The sequence below is a fragment of the Corythoichthys intestinalis genome, chromosome 5 (genome assembly GCF_030265065.1).
Source record: "Corythoichthys intestinalis isolate RoL2023-P3 chromosome 5, ASM3026506v1, whole genome shotgun sequence".
Classification (NCBI taxonomy): Eukaryota; Metazoa; Chordata; class Actinopteri; order Syngnathiformes; family Syngnathidae; genus Corythoichthys; species Corythoichthys intestinalis.
The window spans coordinates 1,428,816-1,444,370 of record NC_080399.1 but is presented as its reverse complement, the minus strand read 5'-3'; the positions used below and the strand labels follow the sequence as shown (position 1 = coordinate 1,444,370).

Genomic DNA, 15,555 nt, shown 5'->3' with positions numbered 1-15,555 from the left:
TGTTTGGGATGCTTTTCTATATGATACGACATCAGATGTTGTTAGCGTGTAGTGGTTAAACTAGTGCCAAACCTTGCTAAAGAACACCGAACCAATGTGTGCAATCACCGAGCTCTTCAGAATGAGATGATAAAGCAATTTTTTTTACAAGTTCAAAACTGATATAGCTAAGCTAGCAAGCTAATGTCTCAGCAAATTCCCATCCAAATTTTGATGTTTAAAATATAGATATATAAAAACAATCTCCACCAGGGAGATGGGGAGGAGGGTGAGGAAAGAGTTTTTTTTTTAATGTAAATTATTTAAAATAAAGAAAAACAGTAAACATTCGATTTTTTATGTGTTGTTTTTTTATAACATTTAAAATAAAGTATATTTTTTATTAAAAAAAAAAAAAAAAAGTTAAAAAGGGAGCAGTGCAGTAAATTTTCTTTTTTGATACTATTTTATAAAAATTAAAAAATATTGGAAATATTATGTATAGACGGTAAATATTGTCATTTTTTCACTATAAAAAAGGAGAATTGGCAGTAAATATTCTCTTTATATATTCATTTCTTTTAAAAATATATTTATAAAAGAAAAGCAGAAAAAAAATCGTGTCCCTTTTCATTTTTTTTAATTGTATTTTTGCTTAAAGAATAAAAGGGGAGAGTATTTTTTTATATACATATTTGATGAAAAACAATATTTAAACCAGGAAGAAATAAAAACAGTAAATATTGTAAATATTCATTTTTCAATTTAAAAAACACAATATTCACTTTTTTTTCTTATATTTCATTTTAAAAGTGATTGAAGATAAAGACAAAAACAGTAAATATTGTCCCTTTTCAGTTTTTTTTTAAAAAAAAAAGTATTTTTCATTTAAAAAAAAAAAAGGGTGGGGGGGCAAGAATGATGGTACAGTAATTTTTCTTTTATATATTTAATTTAAAATATATATAAAATATAGGGAAAAAAACAGTAAATATACTACTCATTTTTCATTTTAAACCACAAATATTAACCTTTTTTGTTTTATTTTAAAAATGTTTGAAAATAAAGACAAAAACATTAGATAATCGCTTTTTCTTTTAAATGTTTTTATTAAAGGGAGCAGTAATTACTGTTTTTTTTATATATTTATTTAGAAAAATATTAAAAATATAGAAGCAAAAAAAAAAGCAGTAAATATTGTTCGTTTTTATTTTTTTCCCAAATGTATTTTATATTGAAAAAAAAATCAAGAGGTGAAACAGTAATATTGTTATATATTGAAAAAAACATTTAAAATATAGAAAAAAAAACAGTAAACATTGACCATTTACCTGCTCATTTTACATGTTTAAATACCCCAAAAATTATGTATATATATATATATATATATATATATATATATATATATATATATATATATATATATATATATATATCAAAACACAGGAAATATCTTCAGTTTTAATTTTTTTTTAATGTATGCTTAATTTGGGAAAAATGGGGAGACAGTAATTATTCTTGATATACTTAATTTGGGAAAAATGGGGAGACAGTAATTATTCTTGATATACTTAATTTAAAAAAAATAACTTTAATTGTTGATTTTTTTAATATATTTAATGAAAAACAATATTTAAAATATAGACAAAAACATTAAATACTGTACCTACTCTTTTTTTTTTTTTAATAAAATATTCAATAACAAATATTCAATAACTAAATATTGTCCCTTGTCATTTTAAAAAAAAAAGTATTTTAAAAAAGAAAAAAGGGGGGGGGGGCGGGGACAGTAATTATTCTTTTTTATACATTTAATGAAAAACAATATTTAAAATAGAATTGTAAATATTGTACCTACTCATTTTTAAAATCCACAAATATTCACTTTTTTTTATATTCTAATTTTTTTAAATTATGTAAAATAATGACTAAAACCGTAAATACAGTCACTTTTCTTTCTTTTTTAAATGCATGTTGCATTAAAAAAAAAAAGGGGGGGGGGTAGTAATTATTCTTTTTAATGTATTGAAATTTAAGAAATTTATTTAAAAATATAGAAAAACAACAGTAAATATTAGTCCTAATTATTTTCCAGTTTTAAAAACACCAATATTCTATTTTTTTCGTATATTTTATTTAAATAATTATTGAAAATAAAGACAAAACAGTAAATATTGTCACTTATTTATTTATTGTAATTATTCTTTTTTATATAAAAATATATTTAAAATATAGAAGAAAAAAATATTGTCCCTTTTAATGTTATTTAAAAATGTATTTTTCATTTTTTTAAAAATGGGGGGGTGGAACAGTAATTTCTCTTTTTGATATATTTAATGAAAAACAATCATTTTAAATTTTTTTTAAAAAATATTTGAAAGAACAAATGTATCTACTCATTTAAAAGAAAAAACACACAAATATTCACTTTTTTATTATTTCTTAGTTAAATATTTAAAATAAAGACAAAAACAGTAAATACCGTCACATTTTATTCATTTTTTAAATGTGTTTCATTTAAAAAAGGGGCGACAGTAATTATTCTTTTTTTTTTACATATTTAATTTAAAAAATATCTAAAATATTGTATAGAGAAGAAAAACAGTAAATATTGTACCTATTCATTTTTCATTTTTAAAACACACAAATATCCACTTTTTTTCCTTTATATAAATATACATATGTTTAAATATTTCAAATAAAGACAAAAAACAGTCAATATCCCTTTTCATTTTTTTTTGTTTATTTTTCATTTTAAAACAAAAAAAAAAAAAAGGGTGGAGGAAAAAAAACAGTAACTGTTCTCTGATTTCTTCTTGTAATGAATCAAAAATGAAATATTTGCTTTGGAAAACAATCATACAGTTACATTTTTATATAATCATCATTATCATCATCCAACCTTTCCAGCTAAAACACCATCTTAACTCTTAGTCTGCCGTTGACGTCCCGTCGGCAGAAAAATGAGCTAATGCTGACTAGCTAGCAACTTTTTCCCAAATGGACGGAAGGAAACAAATCAGCTCCTCAAAGCCGAGGCACTTCCCGTTTCCTCCTGGACTTTCAAAATAACGGCCGACGGGAGAAACGGCCGCGTTAGCCCTTGGTGAAAACGCTTGGACGGGATGGGATTTAACCCCTCGACGCCTGATTTTTGCCATGATAGAAGGCAATGACTTTGATGGGAATGTGGCAATTAATAACTAGAAAATTAATTACTATAATCGTTAAAAAATATATATATTTTTTTTTAAATCATGAAAAAAAGGGTAACATTTCAAGTCATTTCCTGTTGATATTGACTCACTTCCTGCATTTCAAGGTGTTTCCAGTGGATAATGGGTCACTTCCTGTTGATCACAGGTGACTTCCTATTGTTGTGGAGGAAATTCTGGGTCACTTCCTGTTGATATCAGGTCAATTCCTGTTGATTTGAGTGCATTTTGCTGTCACTTCCTGTTGATTTGGCGGGATTTCTGTGTCACTTACTATTGATTTTGGGTCACTTCCTGTTGATTTGGGGGCACTCCATGGTCATTTCCTGTCGATATGAGGTCACTTCCCGTTGTTTTGGGTGCATTTTGGGGTCACTTACTATCAATATTGGGTCACTTCCTTTTAATTTGGCGGCATTTTAAGGGTCACATCTTGCGGATATTGGGTCAGTTTCTATTGATTTGGCGGAATTTCAGAGTCACGTTCCTGTTGATTTGGGGACATTTCAGGGTCACTTCCTCGATATCAGGTCACTTCCTGTTGATTTGGGGGCATATCTGGGTCACTTCCTGTTAGCAACAGGTAACTTCCTGTTAATTTGGGGGCATTTCTGAGTCCCTTTCCGTTGATTTAAGGACATTTCAGGGTCACTTCCTTGATATCAGGTCACTTCCTGCTGATTTGGGGACATTTCAGGGTTACTTCCTGTTGATATTTGGTCACATCCTGTTGATCAGGGTCACTTCCTTGATATCAGGTGACTTCTTGTTGACTTGGGGGCATTACAGGGTGTTTCCGGATAACAATGGGTCGCTTCCTGTTGATTTGGGGGTATTTTGGGGTCACTTCCTGTCGATTTGACGGCATTTTGGCATCAGATCCCATGGATATCGGGTAACTTCCTGTCTATTTGGAGCCATTTTGGCGTCAGATCCCGTGGATATCAGGTCACTTCCTGTTGATTTACAGACATTTCTGGGTAACTTCCTGTTGAATAGGGGTTATTTTTGGGTCACTTCCTGTTGATATCAGGTCACTTTCTCTTGATTTGGGGGTATTTTGGGGTCGCTTCATGTTGATATTGGGTCACTTCCTGTTGATTTTTGCGGGCATTTCTGCGTCACTTCCTGTAGATACAGGTCACTTCCTGTTGATTTGGGTGCATTTCTGAGTCACTCCCTGTTGAATAGTGGGCATTTTTGGGTCACTTCCTGTTGATATCAGGTCACTTCCTGTTGAATAGTGGGCATTTTTGGGTCACTTCCTGTTGATTTGTGGGCATTTCTGAGTCACTTCCTGTTGATATCAGGTCACTTCCTGTTGAATAGTGGGCATTTTTGGGTCACTTCCTGTTGATTTGGGTGCATTTCTGAGTCACTTCCTGTTGATATCAGGTCACTTCCTGTTGAATAGTGGGCATTTTTGGGTCACTTCCTGTTGATTTGGGTGCATTTCTGAGTCACTTCCTGTTGATATCAGGTCACTTCCTTTTCAATAGTAGGCATTTTTGGGTCACTTCCTGTTGATTTGGGTGCATTTCGGGGTCACTTCCTGTTGACTTGGGGGCATTTCTGGGTCATTTCCTGTTGATATTGACTCACTTCCTGTTGAATAGTGGCCATTTTTGGGTCACTTCCTGTTGATTTGGGTGCATTTTGGGGTCACTTTCTGTTGACTTGGGGGCATTTCAGGGTGTTTCCGGTTAATAAAGTGTCACTTCCTGTTGATTTGGGGGCATTTCTGAGTCACTTCCTGTCGATATCAAATCACTTCCTTTTCAATAGTAGGCAATTTTGGGTCACTTCCTGTTGATTTGGGTGCATTTCGGGGTCACTTCCTGTTGAATAGTGGGCATTTTTGGGTCACTTCCTGTTGATTTGGGTGCATTTTAGGGTCACTTCCTGTTGATTTGGGTACATTTAGGCATTTTCGGGTCATTTCTTGTTGATATTGACTCACTTCCTGTTGAATAGTGGGCATTTTTGGGTCACTTCCTGTTGATTTGGGTACATTTTGGGGTCACTTCCTGTTGACTTTGGGGCATTTCAGGGTGTTTCCAGTTAATAATGGGTCACTTCCTGTTGATTTGGGGACATTTTAGGGACACTTCCTGTTGGTTTGCAGGCATTTCCGGGTCATTTCCTGTTGATATTGACTCACTTCCTGTTGAATAGTGGGCATTTTTGGGTTACTACCTGTTTATAACAGGTCGCTCCCTGTTAATTCCTGGGCATGCTTCCGGTTGATAACGGGTCACTTCCCATTGATCACGTGTCACTTCCTGTTAATGGCATGTCGAATAAGGCCATAGGAAACGAATGGGAAATTTTGCTCATTGGAAATGAATGGGAACTGTACATTTTTGCCACAAGAAAAAACTGTAGCCTGGTGAGCTTTAATATCCTGAATATTTTTTATGAATAAATGACATGATTTGGATCAAAACTGTCACACATGTAAGCATTTTAAAAATGTGAAAATTCATGCGTTTAACTTCCACGCAAAGCCAACATCATTCAGGCATCGAGGGGCGAACCGCACTAAAGTGTCTTGAATACAAAATGGACATTTTTGCCAGCGTTGAGGTGGGTGACGTAAGATAACATTCCCGCTAGGTGACGCTGTTAAAATATTGATGGCGAGTGAGCAAAAAGGTGGGGGGTGGGGGGGATAAAAGACATTATTTTTGGTACAAAGCATCTAGAAAAAAAAAAAAAAAAAGCCTTCCAGCTCCAAATGGAAAACATACAAAATAAATCCGTCAGTCGAGCATCAGTGCTGCGCATATTATTTGGACCCATTTTCAAATATATTTTATAACAAAATAAATAATGCCTTTATACAGTGCCCTTATTTGTATTTCAACAAACAAAGAAAAAAAAAAAAAGCTTGACGGCTCATTACGCAAGATACGACCAGCGAGTTTTAGGGCCACGCAAAAAAAAAAAAAAAAAAAAAACAGAAGAAATTACGCCTAAAATGGTGAAAGTTGAAAGCCTAATATTACGATATTTTTAGCATTATTAGCATTGTAAGATTAGTCTGCGTTCAGACTGTAATCATATTATGGGAAAAACGTCGTAATGTTACATATGTATGGATGCAGTACAGCTAAATCGTAATACTACGTATTTTTACGTTTTTCACGTCATATTACGGGACTGTGGTCATACTTCATATTAATATGAAAATAAGCAATATTTCGAGTAAAAACTCAAAATAAAAGTCGTCATAGTCGGTACTTCATGTCATACGTACGGATGCACCGCGGCAAAATCGGAATATTACAACTTTATGTAATATCCTAATATTACGAGATTTAAGTCATGTGTTGGAATAGTATGACATTAAAGTCGTAATATGAGAAAAACGTTATGAAAATAAAAGTTGTAATATTATGAGATCGAAATCGTAATATTACATATGTACTTTATGTACTTTACGTACTTTACGTCATATTGCAAGATTGATGTCGTACATCGTAATATTTTGGAAAATAAAGTTGTAAAATTATGAGGAAAAACTCCAAGATTAAAGTCGTCATATTCGGTACTTTATGTCATACGTACGGATGCAGCACGGCAAAATCGGAATATTACGACTTTACCTAAAGTCGTAATATTACAAGATTTAAGTCGTGTGTCGGAATAGTATGAGCTTGAAGTATTATTACGAGAAAAAAGTTCCGATATGAGTAAAAGTTTTCATATTATGAGATTAAAATCATATTATGACATATGTACTTGACGTAACTTGACATACTTTACTAAATATTACGAGATTGAAGTCATACTTCATAATAATATGGAAATAAAGTTGTAATATAATGAGTAAAAAGTTACGATATGAGAAAAAATTGTCACATTACGAGATTAAAATCGTAATATGACATATGTACTTCAAACTTCGTATTAATATGACATTAAAGTCGTAATATTACGCACTCCATGTCATGTAAGGATGCAGCACTGCTAAATTTGAATATTTATATACTTTACGTAAAATCGTAACATTATGACATTTAAGTCATGAGTCGTAATATTACCAGAAAAATTTTGCAATATGAGAAAAAGTTGTAATATTACGAGATTAAAATCGTAATATTACATATGTACTTTACGTACTTTATGTCCTTTCGGTCATATTACAAGATTGATGTCATACTTCGTAATATTATCCAAAAAAAAGTTGTATTATAACAACTAAAAACTCTAAAGTCGTAATATTAGGTACTTTATGTCATACGTACATAATATTACGAGATTTTAGTCGTGTGTCATATTCGTATGAGATTAAAGTTGTAATATTCCGAGAAAAAAATTACGATATGAGAAAAAGTTGTCATATTATGAGATTAAAATCGTATTATAACATACGTACTTTTCGTAACTTCATGTACTTTACTAAATATTATGAGATTGAAGTCATACTTTGTAATAATATGAAAATAAAGTTGTAATATTACGAGTAAAAAGTTATGATATAAAAGTTGTCATATTATGAGATTAAAATCGTCATATTACGGGATTGAAGTCAAACTCCGTAATATTAGTAAAAACCGAAGTTGTAATATAATGAGTAAAAACTAAAGGCATAATATTAGGTATTTTATGTCATACGTACGGATGCAGCATGGTTAAATCGGAATATTACAACTTTCTGTAAAATCGTAATATTACGAGATTTTGGTCGTGTGTCATAATCATATGAGATTAAAGTCGTAATATTACAGAAAAAGTTATGAGAGAAAAGTCATACTACGAGATTAAAATCGTAATATTACATATGTAGTACCTTACGTAACTTTACGTTACTTTGTCATATTACGATATTGAATTCATACTTCGTAATATTATGAAAATAAAGTAATATTACGAGAAAAAACATCACAATATTACAAGATGAATGTCGTAATATTACTTGATGTACTTTAAAAAAATCTTCTCGTATGCGGAACGGTTACATTTTCCTAACTTTTTACGTGATATTACGTGATTGAAGTCATATGTCGTAATATCGTGAGTATGAAAAAACGTAATATTCCGTCACTAATAACGTCATATTACTTGAGGTACTTCAAATAATAAGTAAGGTTGCAGCACGGCTAAATTTTCATAATTTTACAACCACAGACTTCATAATTTATATTATTATGAAGTCTACGTTACAACTTTACACAACTTTACGAAAAGTCGTAATATTACTCATTATTCATAATAATATAAAAATAAAGTGAATATTATAATATAAAATATAATATATATTATATATAATATAAAATATAAAATAAATAATTACGATTAAAAACTTACGAAATGAGAGAAAAGTCATATTACACGTCATATTATCACTTCAAACTCGTAATTTTCCAGCTTTTTTCTCATTATGTTGCGACTTCTTGCAATATTACGATATTTTGATGTATGACGTAACATCATATTATGATTAGCTGAAATGAATCAATAGCTATGACGTAAAGTAAGTCAAATTACGACTTTTTTTTCCCCGTAATAATACGGCTTAAGTCTTGCAATTTTATGAGGTATGATGTGACGTCGTAATATGATTTAGCTAAGATCAATCAATAGCTATTGCGTAAGGTACGAAGGTTATGTAATATTATGACTTAAATCTCGCAATATTACAACTAAAATCTTGGACTATTACGACATATGATGTAACGTCGTAAAATTTTGCCAAGATGAATCAATAGCTATTACGTAAGGTTACGTCACATTATGACTTCAATGTTGTTATATTACAGCGTTTTTTCTCTACTATTGTGACTTCCCGTAACTTTACGATATCTTTTATGTATGACATAACATCCTATTATGATTAGCTAAGATGAATCATTAACGTAAGTCAAATTACGAAAAATAATACGTAAATGCGTAAAATTATCATTTTGCCAAGATGAATCAATAGCTAGGTTACGTCATATTACATTAATCTCGTAATATTAACAATTTTTTTTTCTCGTACTATTACGATTTCTCGTAATATTACGATTTTTGATGTATGACATAACGTCATAGTATGATTAGCTAAAATGAGTCAATACCTATTACTTAAAGTACATCAAATGCCGGCATTTTTTTTCTTAATATCGACAATTTAAATCTTGCAATATTACGACATATGATGTAATATTATATTATTATGTCATATGACATGTCATATTATGCTATGTTATGATTTAGCTAAGATCAATCAATAGCTATTATGTAAAGTTATGTAATATTAAGACTTTAATCTCGCAATATTACATTTCTATCGTAAATTATATCGTAATCTTGGATTATTACAACATATGATGTCATGCCGTAAAATATTACTATATTTTGATGTATGACGTAACATCATATTATGATTAGCTAAGATGAATCAATACCTATCACTTAAAGTACGTCAAATTTCCACATTTTTTCCCATTATTTTACGACTAAAATCTTGGAATATTACGACGTATGATGTTATGTCCTAATGTTATGATTTAGCTAAACTCAATCAATAGCTATTACGTAGAGTGCATAAAATTATGTAATATTATGACTTCAATCTTGGAATATTATCACTAAAATCTTGGAATATTATGACATTTTATGTAACCTCGTAATATTAGTAATTTTTCCAAGATTAATTAATAGCCATTGCGTAAAGTACGGAAAGTTACATCATATTATGACTTTAATCTCGTAATATTAAAAAGTTTTTTCTCGTACTATTACGACTTCTCGTAATATTACGATATTTTGATGTATGACATAACATGTATTATGATTAGCTAAGATGAATCATTAAAGTAAGTCAAATTACGAAACATAATACGTAAATGCGTAAAATTATCCTTTTGCCAAGATGAATCAATAGCTAGGTTACGCCATATTACTTTGACCTCGTAATATTAGTAATGTTGCCAAGATTAATTAATAGCCATTGTGTAAAGTTCGGAAAGTTACATCATATTATGACTTTAATCTCCTGATATTATTTTTTTTTTCTCGTACTATTACGACTTCCCGTAATATTACGATATTTTGATGGATGACGTAAAATCATATTACGATTAGCGAAGTGGAATCAATACCTATTAAGTCGAACACATAAAATTAGGACTTTTTTTTGCGTAATATTTACAACTTAAATTTTGCAATATTACGACGTATGATGTAACGTCGTAACATAATGATTTAGCGAGGCTCAATCAACAGCTATTATGTAAAGTAGGTAAAGTTATGTAAAGTTACGTAATATTATGACTTTAATCTTGTAATATTACGTTTAAAATCTTGAAATATTACAACATATTATGTCACGTCGTGATACGATAATTTTGAATAGCTATTACGTACAGTTACGTCATATAATGACTTCAATCTCCTAATAGTACAGATTTTTTCTCGTAACATTACATTTTTTGGGTGATTTTACGACTAAAGTTTTGGAATATTACAACATATGATATAACCTTGTAATAATTCAAATTTTGCCAAGATGAATTTTAATAGCTATTACGTAAAGTACGTGAAGTAAAGTAATATTATGACTTCTGCTTTTTTCTTGTACTATTCCGAATTCCTGTAATATTACCTTATTTTGATGTATGACGTAATATCATATTACTTACGATTAGCTAAGTTGAATTAATAGCTATTACGTAAAGTACGTGGTTACGTAATAGGACTTTTTCCTCGTAATATTACAAATTAGACCTTGTAATATTACGAAGTTTGACGTTAGCAAAGACAACTCAATAGCCATTATGTAAGGTTACTTAAAGTACGTCAAATTAGGAAATTTTCATCAGAATATTTACGATTTAAATCTTGCAATATTACGACATACGAAGTAACGTCATAATATTATGATTTTGTTAAGCTCAACAGATACTAAGTAGAGTACGTAAAGTTACGTAATATCATGACTTTGATCTCGTAATATTACATTAAAAAATTCCGTAATTTTATGACTAAAATCTTGGAATATTACGACATGATGTGACCCTGTAATATTATAATTTTGCAGAGATTAACTAATAGCTATTACGTAAAGTTATGTCATATTATGACTTCAATCTCGTAATATTGCAGCCAGATGTAAAATCATATTACGATTAGCTAAGATGAATCAATTACACGTAAAGTTACGTAATATTATTTTCTTGTAATATTACAAAGTAAATCTTGTCATGATGTTGTGCGTTAGCAAAGATGACTCAATAGCTATTATCTAAAGTTACTTCAAGTACGTCAATTACGTAAAATTTCGTAACATTACGACTTGAACGTCGTAATATTACAGCTTATTCCTTGTAATATTACGACATAAAACTTGTCTCGTTACATCGTAACATCATATTATGATTTAGCTAACGCTAATCATTAGCTGTTGCGTAAAAGTACGGAAGGTTACGTCATATTTCGATGATTATGATTTTTCTAGAACAGTTAGGCTTTTAATTTTATAAGATACCAACAAATGACTTAAATCTCAAATTTTAGTTATGTAAAGTTGTAATATTAATATTAAGTCGTGCCGTATACTGACATATTACATAGTCAACTACTTCATATTACGATTCTAATCTCGTTATATTACGACTTTCATCTCGTAATATAACGACAATGTCGTAATATTATGATTGAGACACGTTAGTTCAATACGTAAATTACATGTTGCAACTTAATTGTCATAATATTACGAATATTTCCCATAATATTATGACTTTTATCCTTTTTTTTTTCTTTGCGTGGCCCTAAAACTCCGTCGTAAAATACAGCTCAGACTATAGGAAAGAACACGACGTCCCCGGAAACTAATTAAAAGATCTATATATATATTTATACATTTTTTTTTATGTATAGATAGATATATTCAAGTATTTGTTTTCAGGCATGTGAATACTACTGATATACAATACAAAATAAATGTTAGTTGACATTATTGCTGTTTTTTCCCTTTGAATCAAAACTCTTTCAGCGCCATCGACGGTCATGGACGTCCAATGACGCGGCTCGTGATCATAGGATCGGAACTTTAGATGAGACGTCTATAACCGTCGATGGCAGCTGAGGAGTTAACAACGGTAACATCGGAACAGAACCGTGAAAATGCCTAACTAGGAAAAACAGGAATGTCACGGTTGTTTTTTTTGTTTTGTTTTGTTTTTTTGTCGATATGAAATCACAAAAAAGATAAAAGTAAAAGAAAAACGTGGATTATCCCCACGGTCCTCGGAAAGGACGTTCCGGAAGTGTCGTACGGTCCTGATCCGCAAGGGGCGGAGCCAAGGGGGACATTCATCCCGGGTAGCTAGCGCTTCCCGTCGGAAGGACTGTCCAAAGTGTCGTACGGTCCAAATCCGGAAGGGGCGGAGACAACGGGGTCTCTCATAACAGGTAGCTAGCTAGCCGAGAAAGCTAGCACTTCCCATCGGAAGGACTGTGCCGGACGGGTTGTACGGTCCCGATCTGGGAGGGGCGGAGCCAAGAGGGTCCTTTGATCAAGGTAGCTAGCTAGCCGAGCAAGCTAGCACTCCCCATCAGAAAGATGGTCCCAAGTGTCGAATGATCCCAAGCTGGAAGGGGCGGGGCCAACGGGGTTAGTCGTAGCAAGCTAGCACGACTGTGCCGCTAGTGTCGTACAGTCCCAAACTGGAAAGGGTGGAGCCAATGGGACATTCATCCTGGGTAGCTAGCTGCGTTAGTTAGCTCTTCCCATCAGAAGGACTGTCCCAGATGTGTCGAGCAACCCCAAACCGGAAGGGGCGTAGCCAAAGCAGTCCCTTGTCCCGGCCAGCCGAGCAAGCTACGGTACTGATCCAGAAGGGGCGGAGCCAATGGGGGTCCCTCGTCCCGGGTAGCTAGCTAACTAGCTGAGCAAGCTTCCCATCGGAAGGACGGTCCAGAAAGTGTTGTATAGTCCCGATCCTCAAGGGGCGGAGCCAAAGGGGTCCCTCGTCCCGGGTAGCTAGCTAGCCAAGCAAGCTCACGCTTCTCATCGGAAGGACTGTCCCGGAAGTGTCGTACGATACTGATCCAGAAGGGACGGATCCAATGGGGTCCCTCGTCCCGGGTAGCTAGCTAGCTAGCCGAGCAAGCTTCCCATTAAAAGGACTGTCCAGAAAGTGTTGTATGGTCCCGTTCCAGAAGGGGCGGAGCCAAGACGGTCCCTCGTCCTGAGTCGCTAGTTAGCTAGCTAGTCGAGCAAGCTTGCGCTTTCCATTGGAAGGACTGTCCCGGAAGTGTCGTATGGTCCCGATCCAGAAGGGGTGGAGCCAAGGGGTAGCTAGGGTAGCTAACTAGCTCTGCTAGCTAGTGCTTCCCATTGGAAGGACTTTGTCGTACAGTCCCAAACCGGAAGAGGGTGTCATTTTCCAGGTAGCTAGCCGAGTAGGCTAGCTCGGCTAGTTGGCACTTCCCATCAGAAGGATTCTGCTGGAAGTGGTGTACAGTCCAAAATAGAAAGGGGCGGCGCCAAGGGGGTCCCTCATTCCAGGTAGCTAGCTAGCCCATCGGAGCGTTCCTGGTAGCTAGCTAGCTGGCTAGCACTAGTTAGCTCATCCTCAGGTAGTTAGGAAGCCAGCTGCGCTGGCTAGCGCTAGCTAGCGCTTCCCGTCATCCTTTTTTCCGGCTCTCCCGTTTGTCTCCGTTTATTTTTTTGTTTCTTTCTTTTTTTTTTTTTTTTTTTGTGAAAAAGAATCCCACTTTCCTTAAAACGGAAAGTTATAAGATAGTCCAAGAAAAACCAAACGTGCTTTTCCACCTCTTCTTTGAGTCTTTTTTTTCCCAAAGCTAGCACCGTGGCATTTTAGAAGCGACACGTTCGTTTGTCCATAAAAAAATAGTGCCATATATTTTTTTCTTTTACTTTGACGTAATCCGTGGCATTGTGCAATTTCGCTTTTTCTGCGTTTGTTTGTGATCAAAAAAAGGTGCTGGAACAGGAATCTAATTTTACAAAATAATTCCTTACAGTGTGGAAGTCCCTTTATAGGTAGAGGTGCAAACTAAAAAAAAGAAAAATGGCGGAATGGATTCTGTCGCGCGAGCTTCTCGTCACTTGGTTTTCCAGGAGGATTAAACAAAAAAAAAAGAGGAAAAAAAAAAAACAATCCGAGCGGAAAAAGAATGCGAAGGCATGGACGAGAAAGGGCCGGGGGGCGGGGCTTGCCGCTCCGGTCCGAACGACAAAGCTATAATCCCGTTTTGTCAGGCGCGTGTCGACGGACGGGCTCATTTGTGGTTGAGGGGCGGCAGTTTGCTGATGAGGGACCGGTGGGGACGGGGACGGAGACGACCTTCCTCCGGGGTTTTCTTCTTCTCCGCTTGCTGCCGTCGCAGTTTTTTGGGGCGAAGGATGGCCGGCACGCCCCTCCGCAGACGCTGGGCCGCCTTGCGCTGCCACTGCTCGTATCGGAAGTGCTTGACGGCCACGTGCGGCGGCGGCTTCCTCGGGGCTTCCTTCGGGACGGCGCCGGCGACAACACACAAAGGGAGGACAGAGTACCGTTAGTCGGGACGATAGAGTCTTTGGCGGCCGTCGACGGCGATAGACGGCTGATTCGGTTTGAAGTGGGAGGGGCCGGACGTGACCGACTTGCCCCTCCCACTTCAAATGGATCGGACGTCCAGCGCCGTCAATGGCAGACATTGAAAAAAATAGCAGATGCTTTGATATGAATTCAAAATGACTTTGTTTTGAATGTCAATGCATTGACTTTGATGGGAAAGTCGCCCCTACCAACATGGCCGCCTTAAGGTAGCGTTCATGGAAGCCAGTGAGATAAGGGAGCACTTACAGGTCACTTCCAATGATTTGGGGGGAGTTATGGCTCACTTTCTGTTGATTCTGAGGCATTTCAGGGTAACTTCCTGTTGATTTTGGGCACTTCCTGTTAATACTGGGGCACTTAGAGGTCACTTCGTGTTAATTTGGGGCAATTCTAGGTCACTTCTTGTTGATTTCTGGGCCTAGTTTTGACTACCTGTTGATTTTGGGCAATTCCCGGTCACTTCCTGTTAATACTGGTGCACTTACAGGTCACTTCCTGTTGGTTGGGGCAATTGTGGGTCACCTTCTGTTATTTTCTTGGTCTAGTTTAGACTTCCTGTTGATTTTGGGCAATTCTGGGTCACTTCCTGTCAATAGTGGGGCACTTACAGGGTGACTTCCTGTTGATTTTGGATAGCTTCCTGTTTATACTGGGGCACTTAGAGGTCACTTCCTGTTGATTTGGGGCAATTCTGGGTCACTTCCTGTTTATTTCTGGGTCTGGTTTTGACTTCCTGTTGATTTTAGGCAATTCTGGGTCACTTCCTGTTAATACTGAGGCACTTACAGCTCACTTCCTGTTGA

The 15,555-nt window shown here is 34.7% G+C and overlaps 1 protein-coding gene across 2 annotated transcripts in view; it reads right to left on the bottom strand.

Annotated features, from left to right (window-relative positions):
* Positions 1 to 3,236: 3,236 nt before the first annotated feature.
* igf2b (insulin-like growth factor 2b) overlaps positions 3,237 to 15,555 on the bottom strand; it is a 30,723-nt gene continuing 18,404 nt past the window's right edge. The window contains exon 4 of one of the 2 annotated variants that reach the window (XM_057836262.1): positions 3,237 to 14,656. In XM_057836262.1, coding sequence (XP_057692245.1) covers positions 14,393 to 14,656 — 264 coding nt within the window. In that variant the 3' untranslated portion in view covers positions 3,237 to 14,392. Of the gene's footprint in view, positions 14,661 to 15,555 lie in introns of both variants that reach the window. The other variant, XM_057836263.1, reaches the window with a different exon arrangement.